Genomic DNA, 22,088 nt, shown 5'->3' with positions numbered 1-22,088 from the left:
AGACTAAGCACACTGAGGTATTAACTTATTTTTTCAAAAGCGACCTGGCCACAAATGAGAGCTCAACATAGTGGCTTATCATTTGGGCATTTATAGCAGCCAAAAACATCTAAATGTCTATAAGATAATCTAAATAGACATTGTTGGCGAACTGCGTAATGTTCACAGGCAAGGGATATTTTGTGTAATCAATGAGTCCTCGTTCGACACGAAACTATAATGCCAAATAATCGTTAATCGTCAGGTTATTTTGTGTTATGTGTTATATAGTTTTACCCAAAACTGTGTACAGTGATTGGCTTTCCAGACCAAGCAGCATTTGTTTAACCAAGCGAATTCTAAAACAGTATAAGAATAGGTTGTATCCTTTCCGGCAATAAAATAGGTGTTACGATGTTCAAACACCAAACAGAAACCTTTTGCAAGGAGTCATGGTCTGCATTAACCACACGTACTTGCGGTGAACATGCAAAAAATACATGCTAAGGTAGTATATGCATTGTCTTTGAAACTGTTCTATACCAGAGACAGCCTTGTTTAGGGCCTAGTCTCAATCAGTCTTAGACCAGAGGACGCCAAAAGCCGAACAGCACAAAGACAATGCACTATCAGGACATTTATAACTCGGGGTGAACAGCTACAACATGGGATCTTTCTTGCCAGTATCAAAGTATAAGAAAAGGTTTTATACCCTTTATGGTAAAACCTAATACTGCAGACATGACTTCTTGCAAAAAGGTTTTTGTTTGGTGTTTGAACATCTTAACACCTAAATTTTGATTTAAAGCTTTCGTGACTGCAGGGATTAATATACTTGGTTCTATCGGTAAAGTCACGTAGAAGGGAAATAATAAAATAATTAAAATATTAAACAATAAAATTCTCACGACGTTTCGACTGCAACACGAGCAATCATTATCAGCAACTGCCAAATCGCTGTCCGTGGTGCTGACGTTAAGAAAAAAACGCCACTTTTTAAAACAATTCTTGCTGTGGATTTCACACTTGATGATGATTGCTTGTATTGCAGTCGAAACGTCGTGAAAATTTTATTGTTTTATGTTTTTTTTTATTATTTCTCTTCTACGTGACTTTACCGAAAGAACCAAGAATATCTTAGCACAACTGTGTTATTTCCAGAAAGGGTAAAACCTATTCTGACATTTTGATACTGACAAGAAAGGTCCCGTTTTGTTAACTCTGAAACAGTTTTGACCTTCTGAGTCTCATCAGCAGTCAGGCTTGGTACAAAACACTGCTGCATCTTTTTTTTTTATATATCTGTGTGTGAGTAGCAATGATTATAAATCTAAGTAATTTAGTCACTAGAAAGTTTATTTTGGATGTTGAGTGACGACCTATTCCTTTATCGAAATGAATAAACGAATTAATTGGCTGAAAACATCTTACTACACAGAGGATTGCAGAGCTTGGTCAATCGTTGGCAGCCACCGGTTCACCACCAGGCTACCTGGCAGCTTATCTGTGGCTCCTCAGCGATTGTGAGGTGCAATTTGCACGAATAACGATGAGCTATGAAACTGAAACAAATAAAAAAAAATCCGACAGGCCAAGTGTGGATGATGTGCTCCGTGCGCTCCATCTGTGAACAAAAAAGCTTCATAGCTCATTGGATTCTTCTAGAATAAATAAAGATGCTCGTTCTGGTTTCGCATCCACAGTCGCAGCGTGGACTTTCCCACCGTCTCCCATCGCTTTAGCAGTACTCAGGCTGCCGCCTCGGCCCGAGATGTCCCTCTCCGATTCTGTGCCGTCCGCTGGATTCCGCTGGATTCGTGTTTGCCGCTCGTAGTTCGGCTCAGCCAGGCCGCCCTGGTTACCACTCCCGGCGTGTTGGCTGTGAAATACTCTACGCGCCCTGCCCGCTTGCGCCGTGGACGATATGGATCCCGTGGTGCCACTCTATTATCGCGGCTGGCTACGCACGGTGCGAAAGAAGTCCGGCGTACGTTCGAAAAGAGGCCAGTCGCGTGCCGGCGTCGTGGTTCGAGTTTGCCCGAGTTTAAAAGGAGCCCACAAATTACTCAATTTGGGATTACGCTGAACAACATCGGCCCCCTACTGCGACAAACCACAGCAGACGATGTCTGTGAAACACAGCGGTGCTTTCCTTCGCGATCATAGCCCTGCGCTATAAGAATGATGTGTAGACCAACCGTTCTAATGATTTGATTTGAGGTTCAGTGGTGAGTCTGCTTTGGCTGTGCCATCTGGACTGTAACAGTTTCCCAGTGTGTGTGCGTGTAAGGCTGTTGTTGGAGGCAGTCGCCCTCCAACAACAATGGAGGGCAGAGGAGCGACGCTCACAACAACGAGCGGTGCGCCGGGCAGCTAAAATACAACACGTTTGCACAGCAGGGCATCACCAGTCATCTTAGTCAGCTAACCCATGGCACCTGGGTCTGTCCCGTGACCTCCTGTCAGCGAGCCTTCGACACTTCACGTGGCCTCAAAGTGCACCTAGCCTGGCACAAGCGCCGTGGTGACATTACCATCACTTAGCGGCGAATGGCGGCTGTATTGTTGTTGGTCAGGCTGTTGGGGCGCAGTGCACTACGCTACAAACCCAGTGATCCGAGTTCGATTCCTGCTCACGACCAACATCGCCGATGAATATCTGTGCCGGTTCTGGGTCTCCCCAAGGTCGACTCAGACCTGATATTAGACATCAGCACCAAGACAAAGTGGCCAGGCGAGGTGCTGGCTCACATCTCGCACTCACGCGGCGTGTCCTCTCCCTTCACAGGCGCCACTCGCTAACGGCACTTCGCCCCAGCGGTGTGTTCAGGTCGTCGGGGTCTTTGTGTGCGCGCCGTCATCCCCACCGTCGGCAGGTGTCGTCTGCGAGCTTGTGCGCGTGTGCAATAGACGCCAGCCAGCCAGCCAGCCCCTGTGCTTGGCACTGCACGTTTTATTTGAGCGGCGATTTTTTTGTAATCTCCCTCTCTCTCTCTCGCAACACGTACAATGTCACTGGCGAAACAATGGACAGCGATTGACATTTCAGCAAATAAATAACGGCGCAACGACCGCCCACACGTCCGTTCCACGTGCAGTGTTTACAAGGGACGGCGATAACACACGTTGGGTGGGTACGTTTAAAGAAAAAAACAGTAGCACTTGTGTTTAACACGTAGGCTTTCGCGACCAATATTACGGAGCACTAGTGGTATTTTTAAGCCATGCTGTGCCTTATCCATCGTACTCGAGCTCGGTTTTCATGGCAATACACTGCAGGATGAGGGCGGTGACACGGCCCACAAGACAGCGCGTTTAATGCCCGAGGGTACATTAACCGTGGAAATGCTACATGCCGCATGTGGATTTTAAAGATCCCCATGATGTCGTTCGTCAGAGTGGACCACTCACTGTGTATGTGCCGGGCGTCATGGCCCAAATTTGAAAACTTACCCTCAAATTAGTCAATTTGGAATATATATATACATACACATACACATATCAATCATTGCTCCTCTGCTCTCGAAAACTTGTCAGGATCCTCCTCAGAAAGAGGCTTGAGGCCCTAACCCGATGGGGCCCCAACCCAGGCTGGCTCAGCGGTAGAGCGAGCGGCTCACGGTCGGAAGGGGGGACGGGTTGGTGGTGGGTGATTGTGGGTGTGGTTGATTCAGCACATCATCCCTCCGATGGGGGTTGATACAATCAGGAACCACTTCGTAAAGATAAGTCAACCGAGTTGTCCTGCGGATGAGGCTCGCGCCGCATTAGGATTCGTGGAATTTCCACCACGAGCTCACGGGAGAGCGGCATGGGATGCGGTGCTCGTTTTTTTTGTGCGGGGTGAGTTGCCCCCCCGTTCAGGTCAGGCGCCGTTTGCGTTACAGCGGACACTGTGAAGACGTCAATCAAAAAAAAAACTACGAGCGGGGCCCATCGAGTTGGTCTTGAGCGGCAACGATTTTTTTTTTCTGCACAAAAAACGACGCAGTAAATTAACGCGTCGTTCAGCGCGTAGCGACATCGTGGTCTCTGCTCCGCGAAGCCGTGGCGAGAGCCTTTCCTGATGGAGAGACCCTCGAGACTCGGCGAGGCTCTCCTGGGTAAACGAGCGGAATAAATACAGCAAATAAACACGTTCACAGAATGTACCTACGTCCGTTGGGCGTATTTCGCGCCGCGTGTAGCCAGCCGCGCGAGTCGGAGGCGCGGGGCGGCACGGTTTGCAAGCAGAAATCCACGCTGTGCTGCGCTGCACTCCCGCGTCTATGTGGTTCCCACCCAGAGCCGGATGATCCTAGTAGCAAAAGTAGCTACTATATATGTACATATGTAGCTATTTATATAGTAGCTACATATGTAGTAGCTACGGGCCCCGCACTTTCAAGGGCCCCGCGCTAAATGCTCTCAAACTATCAATTCCGGTTCAGTGATTCTGCACTTGCTATATTACTATAGTACTATACCGCCTTCAACTTTTATGAACGACCGGGTGTTTAAGGTTAGCGATTTGTCGTATTATCTGGCTGTAAAGCAAATGCAAAAATACAATCACTTTACGATGCAAGTCACAAACATTTGTGTGTTTTAATATTTACGTATTTTTTTAATTCAGGGCCCCTTAAGAACATATGCTATAGGCGCCGCACTAGTTTAATCCGGCACGGGTCCCATCTTCACCAAACCCCACTGACGGGCGCGTGGTGAAATGTGGGCGATTGACCCCACGTCGGCCCGCACGCAGTATGGATTGACAGCCGGTGGATGAACACAGGGGCGGGCGGTACCGTGAGTAAATAAGCCCCTCCCCCCTCCCCCTTAACTTGTATTTAAGAGCTTGTCTCTTGGATTTTTCCTCACTTGATACAGTAAATTTAGCTGTGACGGTCACACCTGAAGACGGAGACTTGTGTTGCCTCCGAAACGTCGTGATTTAATTGATTGATTTATTTTTATTTATTATTTTATTTCTATTATAATTTTATTGTTTTACCTACGTGACTTTACCGAAAAAACCTAAGAGTAGCGTGAGTAGAGTTTGTCGCGTGGTGGAAATACAATTTTTAAGAATTATTAATTATTCGATCGACAGTAATATGGAAAACCGGCCAACCGAGACAACTCCCATTTGAAAAGTTAACATTTTTTTTGTCTCGAGGTCGTTTTCCACCACCCCCCCACACCGCGGCACCTTCAATAAGCACGCTTGGCTACGTACGGCGCGAAAGAAATCCCCAACGTACGTACGTGTACACACCAGCAACCGACGCGAGCATCGTCATCCACCCAACGTGGCCGCCACGAAAACCTTCGCTCGCCCGGAGAGGGACATGCCGTGTGTCAAACCCGCTCGGCTGAAGCCAACGGGAACGGGGAGCCTTTTCATCGGCAGGTCCCCAGTGGCCTGGAACGGACACGGCCCCCTTTCAAGTCTGGTCAACCTCCAACAATTGGCGCTTTCAAGTCTTGAATAATAATAAAAAACATTCTCAATCTCCGACGACCATCGCAACTCGTCTGGTTCTGTGCCGTCCGCCGCTTCCGTCTGGCGCTATCGCTGAATTATGGAACGTTACATACATTTCACACCGATCGATTGAATGTATGTATGTTGAATTCCTTGCGCACCGTACGGAGCCAATCGTGCTCATCGGAGGTGCAGAGGGAATGACATGACAGGCACTCACAGAAGCTGCCAAAAATGCAGCTTACGAACGGTAACGCTACGCGCGCTATGAACATCAACCTGATGTACACGGAATTTATTAAGAATAACTTAACGTAGCTTTTCACCGACATCGTATGGATATTTTAAAACGCACATGCTGCAAAAACGACGACACGCAAAATACTATTGTTTTCCTAACTGTGCTTCACGTAAGATCGCCGATGTGATTATGAGCACCACGTGCCGTACGCTGTGGACGAGTCAAACAGGTCCGAGTGGGTTCCTGCTCCATTGAGCGGCCTCGGAGGCATTGGCGCTCATCTCCTGTTTACAACCCTGGGCCAGTGGTGGGAAATGTCACATTCCTGTGCCGGAGGCGGCGAGGCGATCCACAAGACAACCACTGGTACTCGTTTTTTAAAAAGTCAACTTTGGACACGTAATGATAATCTCTGGCCTAGAGAAATCGTGGCAGGGGCAGAGGTCGACATCGGAGGAGGTGGGATGTACGACATCAAGTACACGGCCGGCCTTACCACACTGACCCAGCAACGAGAGGTAGCGAGAGACAGGGCGTGGGTGGCAGAGTTTGGCCGTGGCTGTCACCAGAGGTCTTGCTCGACCTGACGCCACAAGGTGACAATGTGAGGAGGGATGATGGGCTCAGACAATCCTTCGCCGACGAGGATGTGAACTCACAATCCACTTGCTCGAGTCATCTGGCCAGATCATTATCGACAAGAGTCTGCCTCCATTAAAAACGAAACGCTATAGTACTTAAACCATTAAGCCAATACGTCTTTCAGACAACTCCTCATTGACAGAATTTATTTCAAGCCCATCAAACTCGGGACCGGTTTAAACGTTTCTGGGTCTCATCAGAGAAGTCAGGCCTGTTAAGCCAGTGCTGTTATTTTGCCAGCAGACATTATAGAGCAGCAGCCACCCACTTGTGTGACGTGGATGCAATTTTACACTAGAGAGTTGTTGATTGTCGAGTGCTGTGGCACAGTTGTCTGTGACAGGCCAGACCTCTGTTCTATCAGTGCCCTGTTCCAAACCACCCCTAAAAGTCGCCATTGACCTCGGTGGTCGATCTTACGCGTCTATGATTCATAAATAGTTCGATACAAAACAAGTCTGCTGCAAAAGTTCAATGTACACACGCGCGTTCTGCGGCACGGTAACTTTTTTTTCACTTAAACGAGTGTGAAACTCAACACGATCGTCAAATAACACTGCCCTTAAAAACAAATAAATATATACAGGATGCAAGAGGCGACGTGCGATGGAGGAGGGCCGTTGCCTGAAACGTCGCCCGTTATGCTTTCTCGTCTTTCGTGGGCAGGGTTTGTTGACGAACGGACCCGATCGGCCGTCGTTGGTTGCTTCGTGTCAATGCAGCGCCACAAAAATTAAAAACGGCGTCGTCGTTTGCTATAGCGAGCGGGGTCGTCTTGGAGACGTCGTTGGTGTGCGTGCGTGCGGTCACGCCGTCTTCACAGCTGTTCATGGCCCAAATTCTGCACAGACGCGACAGGCGAGGGAGCTTCAACGCCACTTCGCATCACCGGCATCTTTGACCGCGGATTGACGAGGCGTTTTTCGCGGAGCGGGTTACGCGGGGAACGTTCACGATGCGAGGGTTGTCACGATTTCAGTTGTTCGTGGTCGGTAGATGTTTTCACAATTTCGTTGTTTATAGTTTTTTATGTTTTTGGCGGACTTCACGTGCACATGACGATCACTTTAAGCGTCCTGCAAGGGCCACTTGACTCCAGCCAAGTAGGTTTGTTTCAATCGTAGGAACTTTACACAAACCTGTAACGCATATAATGCACACGCGCCGTCAGTCTCGCAATAAATAAGCCAGTTAACTCAGTGAGCTATGAAAATGATGAGATCGTATAACCACCATGCTGCCAATTACTCTGGATTCTATTTTTTGGAAAATGCTACTTAAAGCGTTACGGAGATTTACTTAGAACGTTAATTGCCGTGCTTTTGTACAAGAAAAAAGTATATATTTTGTTGTTGTTGTCAGGAAATGCAAAGGGTAATTCAGATACGGCGATATTTTCGCAAAAATAAATATCGAGTGGGTGAGCGAGTGGTCGTGAGAAGCGGTGGAGCGTTGGTCAGTGCGCCGCACTACGAACCCGGCGACCCGAGTTCGATTCCCGCTCATGGCCAACACCGGTGACGACTATCTGATCGGTCCTGGGCCTCCTCTAGAGCGACTCTGCCTCAAACGAACACCTGGTGGGGGTGTGTAAAACCTCGCCACTCGGGAGACAAAGGCGGCCGGGCGTGGTGCTGGATACCCAACGCCTCGTGTGCGGTGCTCGCCAAGAGCGCTTGCCTCCGAAAGTCGATCAAGGCTACAGGAGGGAATCCAGGTCTTGTGCGAGTGAACGAGTTCATAGCTGAGTGAGCGAGTAGGCGAGCGAAAGAAACACATCTGAATAACAGTGTCTTCTTGGTTCTTTCGGTAAAGTCACGTAGAAGGGAAATAATAATAATATTATGTTTTATTTTTATTATTTTATTATTTCCCTTCTACGTGACTTTACCGAAAGAACCAAGAATATGAATCCCTGCAGTCACGAAAGCTTTAAATCGAAATTGAATAACAGTGATTGGCTGAGGAGAGCGAGTAGGTGAGTATTGAAGTCCGTGGGCACGATTTTCGCGGTGCAGCTTTTCAATCACATGATGCATTGCGCCGTAGCCGCCTCGCGCCAGCCCCGGGCTTGAACCCAGCGAGCTCTCGGTGGGAGGCCTGGCGCTTGCGGAGTCACGTGGGCGCTGGCCCACGCGAGCGCATGCCGAACGTGCCGTGGACGTTCGATCGCGTGCGGCCGATGACGATGAATCCCCCTTTGGCTGAGCGGCTTCGAGGGGCAGGTCGCCGGGCCACGCCGACGGCGAGTCCTCGCCTTCCAGTGAGAATCGGCAAAGCAGCGAAGATTTCAAGACCTCCGCAGTGCGCGGCGCAGCGACAGGAAAAGTTGTCCTGTCCCGTGCGCGGTGTTTAGTATCCGTGGTGCCGCGTTGGCACGAGCAGAGACGACAGACACTCGCCAATGATTCAATGCTGAACATGTGCCTGGCAATTGTTCAAATCTGAATCACGCACAGCTGACACATTGCCCCCCCCCTCTCCCTCCTTGCTACTGCGAAAACACCTTGCAGGACCCTCCTGAAAAATAGTTTTGAGACTCAGCGAGGGCCTTCTCCTTGGTAAATGAGCGTAACAACGTGAACAACAATACGGCAATAAAGAAGTGATTAAACAGGGCCATCGCCCAAAGCATCAACCAGCTCTCTGAATTGTTCCTCTCAGGCCCATAGTGTTATTGACGAAATGTGTTGCGCTTTTGTGACACGTGCCTGTCTGACTCATGAGCACTCACGGTATTTTGAAATGAAAAAAAAATCTAAATCTTCACAAATTCATGAAATAAAATTCAGAGAGGAGTTGGTCTATGATCCATGCACAGGATCCTCCTGAAAGCAAAGTCTTGGTCTTCGTCTTCCGCATGGCATCGGCAAACCGACCGAGCCGCGCCAATCCGTTCAACGTCGTCGGCAGTGTGCCCGATGTCGTAGCGTCCCGTGCCTCCTGCGGCGTGCGTGCGTCACGGGCAAGCCGTCCATTTACGCAAACGAACAGATCGCACGCGATCAGCGCGCCTCTTCTCTCATCGTACGACCCCGACGGATGAACGCCCGCGACGCGCCGCCAGGTGACTTTCTGACCCGCCCCCTGAACTGGACGTCTGTGAAACAAAACAAAATTAAAGAGCCTCATAGGCTCGCCAGATTTCTCCGGGATTAAATAACGATTGATGATTCTGGGCGAGAGGCGCGTCGCGATTTGCTTCGGAGGAGCGCAGCTGCTGAGAGTTTCTCTGCGTCGCAGGCGTGTCCCCCACCCCCCCCCCCCCCCCCGGGGCTCGCGGCTGGCGTTTGTCGAGCGACCGGGGAGCAGAGCCGGCGCTCGCCGGGAGGAAGCTACGCAAACAGTCAGGCCTCGAGACAATCCCTCGGGTGCCCCTCCTCCTCCTCCTCACTCGCTCGCTCGCGCAGGGCGACCCTCTTGTTTAGTGGTGGGGCGCGTGGTGAGGGCTGGTGATGAAGAGGTGAGTCTGCGCTTGCAGAGTGGCCGTGCTGGTGCCTGCAACGAGACGCGGGGGTGGGAGGGGCGATCGTTTTTTTGTGACGTGCAGCTCACGTAGGAGGGGGGAGGGGCGATCGTTTTTTGTGACGTAACAGCTCACGTGGGAGGGGGGGGCGTTCTTCGTCGATGGAAAGCCCTGCCTAGGCCGTCAACGCGCCTACGGAGTCTTCAAATGTGATGATGCACCTGCCGATTAGTGCGGTTGGCTATGTATGGTACGAAAGAAGTTCAACACAAGTACATGCACGACAGCCATTAATGAGTGATGGATAGCAGCAGGGTACACACAACAAGAACATTCGTGAAAATTATTAGAGAAAGGAAGGGTTAGATTTCTTGCACGGGTTGTGAGAATACAAGAGGCTGGATATGAGTGTTGTTTTGTTTACTGGGAAAGTTCTGCATAGCACGAGAAGCCAGGAAAGGCAGTGATTTGAGTCATGTAAATAATTTTAACAAATTGATGCAACTGGGAGTATCGAATACAAAAGCAGTTGAGTAAATATCATGGACAGACCTAAATGCAAGGAATGATATCACGCGTAAATTTATTCATAAAATAATTGCTAATTGCAACTGGTCGCGACAATTAATGGAATCATATGGAGACTTGCACTGCAGCTAAACTTATACCTCTAGAATATTATTCAATTCCTGTACGTGGCGGCCACCATCCATTCTAGCGACGCGTCGCTGCACCAAGCCCACTTACTTTTCTTACCAGTTTGGACGAAGTCTCTATCGACCAAGACATCGGAGCAAAGGCTGAAAATCGTGCAGCGGCAACAGCAATGGAAAAGCGTGGAGTTACGTTGAGAGACGTGAAAAAGGGGAAACGCACGGGTTAGAGGAGGCATGGGTTAGAGGAGGCACGTGTTAGAGAAGGCACGGGTTAGGGAAGGCACGGGTTAGATGAGGCACGGGTTAGGGAAGGCACGGGTTAGATGAGGCACGGGTTAGAGGAGGCATGGGTTAGAGGAGGCACGTGTTAGAGAAGGCACGGGTTAGGGAAGGCACGGGTTAGATGAGGCACGGGTTAGAGAAGGCACGGGTTAGAGAAGGCACGGGATAGCGAAGGCACGGGTTAGAGGAGGCACGGGTTAGAGAAGGCACGGGTTAGAGAAGGCACGGGTTAGAGAAGGCACGGATTAGAGAAGGCACAGGATAGCGAAGGCACGGGTTAGAGGAGGCACGGGTTAGAGAAGGCACGGGTTAGAGAAGGCACGGGATAGCGAAGGCACGGGTTAGAGAAGGCACGGGTTAGAGAAGGCACGGGTTAGAGAAGGCACGGGTTAGGGGAGGCACGGGTTAGAGGAGGCACGGGTTAGAGAAGGCACGTGTTAGAGAAGGCACGGGTTAGAGGAGGCACGGGTTAGAGAAGGCACGGGTTAGAGGAGGCACGGGTTAGGGAAGGCACGGGTTAGGGAAGGCACGGGTTAGAGGAGGCACGGGTTAGAGATGGCACGGGTTAGCGAAGGCACGGGTTAGGGAAGGCACGGGTTAGAGGAGGCACGGGTTAGAGATGGCACGGGTTAGAGATGGCACGGGTTAGAGAAGGCACGGATTAGAGAAGGCACGGGTTAGAGGAGGCACGGGTTAGAGGAGGCACGGGTTAGAGGAGGAATACATCCGGGTTAGCGGTGCCACCCAACCTGATGCACAACGTCGACTCGGGCGGGACACGGGGACGATGGACTATGGCCAAAACGAAGAACGAATTGGCAGCCAAGTGGTTGGCTACGTACGGTGCGGAGGGATGTTCAACGTCCGTGCGTACGTACAGACGGAGCGCGCTCGAGCGAACGCCCACCGAGGAGATGGAGCGATGAAACGAGTCCCGTGTGCGGGTGGTGCCGGATGGATCGCCGCCTCGCGAGTCCGCGAGAGGCGGCCGCAAAAGGTTGCGGGGAAGGCGGCCTTCATCCAGCAGTGGATTGACGACGACGAGGGTGACGACGGCGATGATCGATAGTGGGCATCACCTTGCAGGTAGGTGGCCAGGATGGTGCCCTCGGCGCTCAGGTAGGGCGTGTAGGCCGAGTCCTCGGGAGCGGAGAGCGCGAGGTGCCCCGGGGGCATCCCGAGGCCCGGTGAGATGTGCTTCTTGTGGCGCGCGCGGCAGTTTTGGAACCACACCTGGAGGAGGGGGGAGGGGGCACGGTGACGTCAGCGGGCATCGGTGGGGAGGGGGGCGAGGTGGAGTCCTGATGGCGGTGGATGAACGAACGGCGATGGGTTGTTGTCGTGCAGTTTCTGGTGACGGGGCTGAGAGCAAAGGGACGGGTCACGTGTGGTGGTCACGGGGCTGTTGATGTTGACTCCCTCGACTGTTACGCAGGAGGTCGTGGATTCGATCCCGACCGTGACGACGTCTGTGTATTTGGAGTTCGCGGTGTCTCTCTCCGCGTGGTCGCGTGGACTTTTCTCCGGGTCCTCCGGTGTTTCCCTCCATATGTAGAATTAACGTCAACGCGTTTAGAATATTTGGCAGCTGCTTTACATTTCCAGCATTGTGGAAGGGGGGGGGGGGGATTGGGGGGGGGGGGCATGATCTGCACGATGGGTTGGGGGCCACCGAAGCCGGGCGTGTCGCTTTGCCTCTGCAGAGCAGAGGCTCGAACGGGACGGACGGACAGGGCGGGAGCGGCGACACGCGAGGGTGAGTGCGAGGGTGAATGCTAGGGTGAGCGCGAGTGCGAGGGTGAGGGTGACGGTGAGCGCGAGTGTGGTGAGTGCGAGGGTGAGTGCGAGGGTGAGTGCGAGGGTGAGTGCGAGGGTGAGCACGAGTGTGGTGAGTGCGAGGGTGAGTGCGAGGGTGAGTGTGAGGGTGAGTGCGAGGGTGAGCACGAGTGTGGTGAGTGCGAGGATGAATGCGAGCGCGCGCGGAGTGAAAGAGGCTCGCCTGGATCACCCTTCGGCTGAGACCCGTCATGTCCGCGAGCTTCTGCAGCGTCTGCGCGTCGGGGTTGTTGTCCTGCGCGAACTGGGCCTGCATCACCTTGGGGGGGGAGGGGGTTGGCACGCGCGGGGTCAACGTGGGGTCAACGTGCGGCACGCGGGGTCAACGTGGGTCAACGTGGGGCACGTGGGGTCAACGCAGGGTCAACGTGGGGTCAATGCACCGGGTTCGCGCCCGAACTGAACCCCACCGAGGCGAATAGCCACGGGGAGTTTGGCATCGGGCACGGCTCGTGGTATAAAACAGCGGAGGGAAGCAAATTGAATTTACAAAGAGGACCGCCTCCCCCCAAATATATAAATATATACCAGACCCTTGGGCGCCCCTTCAATGTGACGACGCGAAGCGGGGAGGGGCTGTACCTGCAGCTGCTCGGCCGTGAAGCTGGTGCGGGCTCGCTTGGCCGGCTTGCTGGGGGGCGCCTCTCCGTCGCTCGGGGGGCCCCCCTCCGAGAGAGAGCCCCCTAGGTGAGGGGAGGGGGTGGGGGAGTCACACATCAGCACAACGCAGCGGCAGACGACGCTGTTGGTGATCGTGTCGTGGGAGAGGCTCCTTGCCTACAACGTCTAATTCGAGCAGGCCTGACTGTGGGGGTCTCAAGGAGTTGGGGGGGGGAGGGGTGGTGACCCCTATCGCTCCCCATCTCCGACCCCCTTGGATTCTCGCTGCTGAATGACGGTGCCGTGTTTACCGCGTGCGGGTGTTGGAGGCACTGCGTGGGGTCATCTTCTCGTCGTTGTACGGCTGATGATGCAGATGCAGAGCAACGACTACAATTTCACGTTCAGGTGGGTCAAGCCAGACAACCGCGTCAGGAGTAGCAGGAGTGCGTCATCGCTGGGATGATGTCTCCTTCATATGTGTGGATCGGGGCCATTGCGTCGTTCTACGTTCTGGATGACCACAGTCACACACTGCTGGAGAGTTGTTTCAAATTTTACATTTGTGCCTCAGGTATCCGCGTCTGCCATGGTTTGTGCAGCGGATGCGATTTAGGGTGGGACCATGAGCTTCGTGGAAGATCAAACCCCAGAGGTCTTCTGCGTTGGGTCTTTCACAAACAGGTGTTTGGAGTGTTGAACTCCACTCAGCTCCATCGCGCGCGAACGATCCACTCACGCCTCGTGCGTGTGATGGCAGCAGCGGCATCACCGTGATTCAGGAGATAAATGCCAATGTTGAAGGCTTGCTTCTGGCCATGAGGAGCAGTGCCGGATTAAACTAGTGCGGGGCCTGTAGCATACGCTATAAAGGGGCCCTAAATAAAAATGCATAAATATTAAAACACAATTTTTTTACTTACATAATAAAGTAATGGTATTTTTTCATTTTCTATACAGCCAGATAATACGACAAATCGCTAACCTTAAACACCCAGTCGTTCATAAAAGTTGGTATAGTTGGCGGTATAGTACTATAGTAATAGAGCAAGTGCAGAATCACTGAACCGGAATTGATGGCTTGAAAGCATTTAGCGCGGGGCCCTTGAAAGTGCGGGGCCCCTTAGCATTATGTAGCTACTTGTGCCACTAGGATCATCCTGCACTGATAAGGAGAGGGTTTCGGTGAGAGGGTTTGTGCAGTTTTGATATTCCTCCGTCGAAGGAGTGCAGGCTATGAAGTGATTCGCTATATTTCTCACATTGTGAGTTCTATGGCCACAATTGCGCCGTCTCTCCACGTATCTCTATGGGTATTTATGTATGTATATATGAGTCTCTACGTGTCTATGTGTTTCGCTATAGGTCTATATGGATCTCTGCGTCTCCATGTATCTCTAAGTGTGTCTATGGATTTACGGTATGGTCCACAGTTTGGGTTGCATGGCGAAAAGTCGAACTACTGTGGCACGTGTCTTTCATTTTACATTCAGGAAGGAGACGTGCGCATCGCCCTGTTGATGTTCTGATACGGTTGATGGCTACACAAGTGGTGAGCGAGTGAGTGGGTGGATGGGTGAGCGAGTAGCTAAGTGAATGAGTTCATGGTTACACCAGTGGCGAGCGAGCGAGTGGGTGTGCGAACGAGCTGACGGTAACGCCGGGTGTGGACGAGGAGGAACGCCTCGAACGGGGAAGGGGCCGTTTCATCCCAGGACCCCATCAACAACATCTATCCATTCTAGATTTGAAGCTTTCGTGACTGCAGGAATTCATCTTCTTGGTTCTTTCGGTAAAGTCACGTAGAAGGGAAGTAATAAAATACTAAAAATAAAACATAATAAAATAATTCTCACTAAGTGAAGTGATGAAATAATTCTCACTAAGAGAAGTGAGAATTATTGTATTATGTTTTATTTTTATTATTTTATTACTTCCCTTCTACGTGACTTTACCGAAAGATCCAAGAAGAAACATCTATCCATACCGCCAGGAAATCCTTCGAGCTACGGAACTCTCCCCCCCCCCCACGCCACTCCAAGACGATCCCCGTCCACCGCTCCAACCCACTCACCTACGTGCACTGCCCCACCGGCCAGGCGCTCCAACGCCGCCTGGTAGTGCGAGCGGCACAGCAGCCGCTCGCGAAGCACCCCGAACTCCTCGCCCGTGGCGAGCTGCCTGCCGCACGCGCCGCACGCGAAGCACGCCAGGTGGTAGAGGCGGCCGCGCGCGCGCCGCACCCAGTCGCTCGCCTCCAGGCGACGCTCGCAGCGAGCGCACGCCGCGCCGAACCTCCTGCGTGGGTGGTGTGGCCCGCGGGGAGGGGAGCGGGTGGGGTTGTGCGGGGTGGGTGGGGGGGCGGTGGGGTGGGGTGGTGGGGGGTGATGGGGTGGTGGGGTGGTGGGGGGAGAGGGGTGGTGGGGGGTGATGGGGTGGTGGAGTGGTGTAGTGGTGTGGTGGTGGGGGGGGGGGGTGGTGCGGTGGTTGGATGGTGGGATGGTGGGTTGGTGGGGTGGTGGTGTAGTAGGGTGGGCGGTGGTGGGGTGGTGGGGTGGGGGGGGCACGCCACGGGCACGAGGGGGTGATGGGAATCAGAATCTGTTTTTCTTAGAACAAGCAAGTGGCATCGCTGTCAACCCATACGGTTTGCGCCGTGTTCTTGTCCAGGGAGATTGGAGTTGTCAGGTCCATACGGCGTGACAGCCGTTTCAAGACGGGCAAAAAAACTAAAAAACTTGTATGTACATCATTTGGCTGCTCTAAATTTCCACGTGATAAGCCACTTCGTTGGGCTATCATGTTTGGCTCCGTGTGATTCCGAATAAGAGCTACATAGCTCAGTGGGCCTTACCTGGTAAACTAAAAAAGAGTTTAATAGTTGTATTAAAGTACAATTAGTTTATTAAGTAGTAATACTTTTCTTCAAGGAGTTTAGCTGTCACTCAGTAGCTACTATTAGGTAATTATTCATATGCCCATTTAAATCTGTTCACCAGGAGACATAAATCAAATATAATTGCATCCAGCCCCACAGTGTAAAGTGCAGTCGTCAATTCTCATTATCCACTCTGTCTCTATGGTTGCTCGATGTGCTTTGAAGAAGGGCCATTTCCTGAAACGTTGTCTGTCATGTTTCCTTCTAAAACCGTAGTGTAATTGACGATCGTGTTGAGTTATTTGCTTCGTCACATCCAACGCCTAGCTGGCTGGTGGAACTAAAATAATTTTAACGTTTAATTTTTTAAATTTTCCAAATTTAGTTTAATATTAAAGAGACCGGGGAAACGGGCCGGCCTTCAGAGGTGCTCGCTACCAGCACTTGCCCCGACAGTCTGTTAGGGCTACACGGGGAGTATTTATCTTTGTGTCGAGTCGGCCTTCAGAGGTGCTCGCTACCAGCACTTGCCCCGACAGTCTGTTAGGGCGACTAAAACGCAGCGAGCTGGCGCAGTGGGGAGCGCAGGGTCTGCGCACCCTCCTGTCATCTCAGGGAGCGCAACCCATCGCTACCCTGCGTCTCTCTGTCCCACAACCTCCCCACCAGCAGCGAGCCTAGCATTGCATTGCTCGCGATGGCCTCACGCGCACCCGTCAACCCCTAATCGGTGCCCTGCCTTATTATTACAGACCAATTCAAACCCTATTGGTCACCCAGTGTTGTTATAAATCTCAACGTTCATCATATACACTACACTGTGCACTAAACTATACACTACACTATATAAAACATCATACACTACACTACTATACACTACAAGACTTTACACTACAATATACACTACTATACATTACACTATACACTACACTATGCACTACTATACACTATCTTCTTGGTTCTTTCGGTAAAGTCACGTAGAAGGGAAGTAATAAAATAATTTACCGAAAGAACCAAGAAGATGAATCCCTGCAGTCACGAAAGCTTTAAATCGAAATTTACTATACACTACACTACTACATACCCGTCAACCCCTTATCGATACCCTACCTTTTGATTACAGACCAATTCAGACCTTATTGGTCACCCCGTGCCCCTTATAATTCTCAACGTTCATCCCACAAAGTCCCATCGCAAGGGAGAAACACAAACACATGAAGAACACAACTTAGCCCCGTAGTGAAACGGCCCTACGCCGTCTGGACCTGAAAAACTCAATTTCCCTCCTTGCAAGAATTCGGGCTGTAACCGCATGGGGCTTGACACGGGCAAGCTCGCGGCGCACCTGGCCTGGTGACACGCACCTGTAGTAGTCGGGCTTGCAGTACGCGGCCTTGTCACGAATGTAGCAGCTGTCCAGGCCTCCGAGGGGCGCCTGGCACACGGAACACTCCAAGCAGCGTCCGTGCCAGCACTCAGAACCCACCTGCAAGGCGAGGACATAGTTGCTTTACACCGCCACCACCACCAACACCACCACCAACACCACCACCACCACCAACACCACCAACACCACCACCACCACCAACACCACCAACACCACCAACACCACCAACACCACCACCACCAACACCACCAACACCACCACCACCAACACCACCAACACCACCACCACCAACACCACCACCACCAACACCACCACCACCACCACCAACACCACCACCACCAACACCACCAACACCACCACCACAAACAACACCACCACCACCAACACCACCACCACCAACACCACCACCACCACCAACACCACCACCACCAACACCACCAACACCACCACCACAAACAACACCACCACCACCAACACCAACAACACCACCACCACCACAAACACCACCAACACCACCACCACCAACACCACCACCACCACCACCAACACCACCACCACCAACACCACCAACACCACTACCACCACCACCAACACCACCACCACCACCAACACCACCACCAACACCACCACCACCACCAACACCACCAACACCACCACCAACACCACCAACACCACCACCACCAACACCACCACCACCAACACCACCACCACCAACACCACCACCACCATCAACACCACCAACACCAACACCACCACCACCACCAACACCACCAACACCACCACCACCAACACCACCACCACCAACACCACCAACACCAACACCACCAACACCACCAACACCACCACCACCAACACCACCACCACCAACACCACCACCACCACAAACACCACCAACACCAACACCACCACCAACACCACCACCAACACCACCAACACCAACACCACCAACACCACCAACACCACCACCACCAACACCACCACCACCAACACCACCAACACCAACACCACCAACACCACCAACACCACCAACACCACCACCACCAATACCACCACCACCAACAACACCACCAACACCACCACCACCAACACCACCAACACCACCACCACCAACACCACCACCAACACCACCACCACCAACACCACCAACACCAACACCACCAACACCACCAACACCACCAACACCACCACCACCAACACCACCACCAACAACACCACCAACACCACCACCACCAACACCACCAACACCACCACCACCAACACCACCACCAACACCACCAACTCCAACACCACCAACACCACCACCACCAACACCACCAACACCACCACCACCACAAACACCACCAACACCAACACCACCACCAACACCACCACCACCAACACCACCACCAACACCACCACCACCAACACCACCACCAACACCACCACCAACACCACCACCACCACCACCAACACCACCACCACCAACACCACCACCACCACCAACACCACCAACACCACCACCACCAACACCACCACCACCAACACCACCAACACCAACACCACCAACACCACCACCACCAACACCACCAACACCACCACCACCACAAACACCACCAACACCAACACCACCACCAACACCACCACCACAAACACCACCACCACCAACACCACCACCACCAACACCACCAACACCACTACCACCACCACCAACACCACCACCACCAACACCACCACCAACACCACCACCAACACCACCACCAACACCACCACCACCAACACCACCACCACCACCAACACCACCAACACCACCACCAACACCACCACCACCACCAACCGCACGCCCGGATAGCCTCGACAGACTGCGCCGCGTTTGGCGAGTGAAGTGGCGTGGCCGGGTCTGGCCGACGTTGCCCACCGAGTTGCACGTTGCCGGAGAAACGTTGCACACGCTGCAGCCTGGCAATGCTTTCGTTGTTGTCGTATGTCCCGTGGAGTAAGCGGGGGTTGCAAGAATCCTCCCCTAGGTCGACTCAGCCTCAAATGAGTACCTGGTGCGGTGTGTAAACATTGCCACTAGGGAGACAAAGGCGGTCGGGCGTGGTGCTGGCCACCCACCCCCTCGTGTATCGTTCTGGCCTTTATAGGTGCTCGCTAACAGCACTTGCCCCTACAGTCTATTAAGGCTATACGGGGGATCTTTGTCTTTGTATATATCCTCGCTTCTTGAGCTGTCACCCGGTCGCTTGGATAATGCCCTCGGATACCCTTCGGATCAAACCCCAGTGCACAGGCGTCAGCCTCTCTCCATCGCCGCTCGTCGGTGACCATCGGGGCACGGAGATGCTTTCCGCACGAATACGACGGATGGGTCGGGCCGTTCTCGCGACTCCAACGAATCGCGGCCGACTTTGACCTGGGGGTGGCTGGGCAGGGGAGTTTTGACAGCGATAGCGGTGTCCTCTGTTCTAGATTTGAAGCTTTCGTGACTGCAATGATTCATACTCTTAGTTATTTCGGTAAAGTCACGTAGGTAAAAAAATGAAATTAAAATTAATAAAAAAAAAATAATAATAATAATAAAAATAAAATCAAAACAAAAATAATGCAACATTTTCAATATTTTATTTTTATTAATTTTAATTTCATTTTTTTTACCTACGTGGCTTTACCGAAATAACTAAGAGTATGGTGTCCTCTATCGCCGCTATCGCTGCCCCGTGACCCCTCGCCCTCTCTCGCTCTCTCTCTCGCTCTCACCTTGAGGATGATCTTGTCCCGGATGGGGGCCCCGCAGCGCGCGCACGAGTGCCTCTCCGGGGTCCGGTGAGGGGTCGGTGACGGGGGCGACGGGGACGGGGGCTCAGCGGGGCCCCCCACTTCGCGCCGACTCTGATCGCCGGGATCGGCGACGGCGAGCTCCTTCGGCGAGAAAGGAGCGGAGGGCGCCAGCGACGTTGATCAGCGGAGGTTTTGTTTTGCTCGCTCGGTTACGCGTTGCGGTTCGAGCGTGGTGAAGTGTGGTGAAGTGTGGTTACCGGCAGCGCGACTCGAATGTGGTGAAGTGTGGTGAAGTGTGGTTAACGGCAGCGCGACTCGAATGTGGTGAAGTGTGGTTGTCCACGTGAAAAGTCACCGCGTTGAGCTATCATTTGTGGCCAGGTTGCTTCTGAAAAAAAATAGCTGTATAGTTCAGTGGGCCTTCCCTGGTCAAAAAACTAAATATTGGTTTAAAACGACGCCTCTGTTCCTCGTGGTTTCCTTTGTCGGATTGTTAAATTTTTGTGAATGTAAAAATATATTTCAATATTCCTTTGTAGCCGTGCAAATCGCCTCTCAACACTCGGTGGAATCATAAGAGAGGTGTTTTGGGTTAGATCGCGTAAAAACCCGCCACCACCCGACACAGCCAACTAGCAAGGGTTGTCACGTCAACAGAACGTGGCCAATTCGTCACTAGTACAGCACACCGGTGTGTTGGAGAGCCAAGCCACAACATTTACAATCTGACTACGACGCTTCACCAGCAACTACAACCAGCTTCATCAGGCGACAGCCAGATGGATATTCATTTATTTATTATCGAGCGCACAGAGATGAAGGTGGGGAGGGGAGGAGGTGGGAGGGGGAGGAACCAAAAGACAATGAACATCTTCTCGCCCCACGAGAGGCGAAGTACTCGGTTCACTGATGGTGTGGAGTCGCACACATTCGCCTTGCTGCTTCAGCCGGCCCGCTAACACTGCTGAGTCCACGCAGCTGTTACGTAGACACACAAAGACAAAGATCCCCCGTGTAGCCTGAACAGACTGTAGGGGCAAGTGCTGTTAGCGAGCACCTATGAAGGCCGGAACGACACACGAGGGGGTGGGTGGCCAGCGCCACGCCCGACCCCCTTTGTCTCCCCAGTGGCGATGTTTACACACCGCGCCAGGTACTAATTTCAGGCTGAGTCAACCTAGGGGAGGCCCAAGACCGGTTCAGATATTCATCACTGGTGTTGGCCGTGAGCGGGAATGTAGACACATATATATATGTGCACAAACCTGTTAATAGGCTCATATGGGGTATTGGGTACAATCGTATAGGATTTCGCACGTCCGTTAAGCACGGTTGGGTGCGTACGGTGCGAAAAAAGTTCAACGTACATATATACATTCATAATGAAGGTTTCTGGGTTAGATCGCGTGAGTATAAATGTTGTGTCGTGACCCTCCACCACCCGACACAGCCAGTGAGGTTTTTCACGTAAACAACGCGCCAATTAGTTTACTACTTCAGTCCTCCGGTGTGTTGGAGAGTAAATACAAAACATTTACAATTAGTTTATGTTATTGATAGACGGTACCTTGTAATCTAGTGGTAGTGCCTTACGTCAATAATCGCTACAAAAAGCCAGGCATATCAGCGTTCTGGTAAATATCGGTTGAGAGTCGAAGCCATGTGTGTGTGTCTTATTTGTGTTTATCTCGAGACTCGTAGCAATGCAAAGTGTTACCTTGGTGATTGTGCTGCTGCTGCTGCGTTGCACAATCACGGTTAACGAATCATTATAATTCAACGCGTTCGTGAACAGCAACACCGTGTGGTCTTCAAATAAATAAATACATGTACAGTATATATGAGGCGACGTCTCGGGCGATGACCCTTCATCACGGCGCACGCGATTTAGATAATA

The 22,088-nt window shown here is 52.0% G+C and overlaps 1 protein-coding gene across 1 annotated transcript in view; it reads right to left on the bottom strand.

Annotated features, from left to right (window-relative positions):
* Positions 1–11,460: 11,460 nt before the first annotated feature.
* LOC144733929 (LIM/homeobox protein Lhx6-like) overlaps positions 11,461–22,088 on the bottom strand; it is a 41,442-nt gene continuing 30,814 nt past the window's right edge. Inside the window, exons 2-7 of the mRNA XM_078615949.1 lie at positions 20,171–20,332; positions 17,412–17,533; positions 15,244–15,467; positions 13,152–13,252; positions 12,733–12,828; positions 11,461–11,966 (exon numbers count right to left, since the gene is read on the bottom strand). Coding sequence (XP_078472075.1) covers positions 11,568–11,966; positions 12,733–12,828; positions 13,152–13,252; positions 15,244–15,467; positions 17,412–17,533; positions 20,171–20,332 — 1,104 coding nt within the window. The 3' untranslated portion in view covers positions 11,461–11,567. The remainder of the gene's footprint in view (positions 11,967–12,732; positions 12,829–13,151; positions 13,253–15,243; positions 15,468–17,411; positions 17,534–20,170; positions 20,333–22,088) is intronic.

Source organism: Lampetra planeri, chromosome 49 (assembly GCF_965212315.1).
Source record: "Lampetra planeri chromosome 49, kcLamPlan1.2.h2, whole genome shotgun sequence".
Lineage (NCBI taxonomy): Eukaryota > Metazoa > Chordata > Hyperoartia > Petromyzontiformes > Petromyzontidae > Lampetra > Lampetra planeri.
The sequence above is the reverse complement of the archived record's forward strand: the minus strand, read 5'-3'. Positions and strand labels throughout refer to the sequence as shown.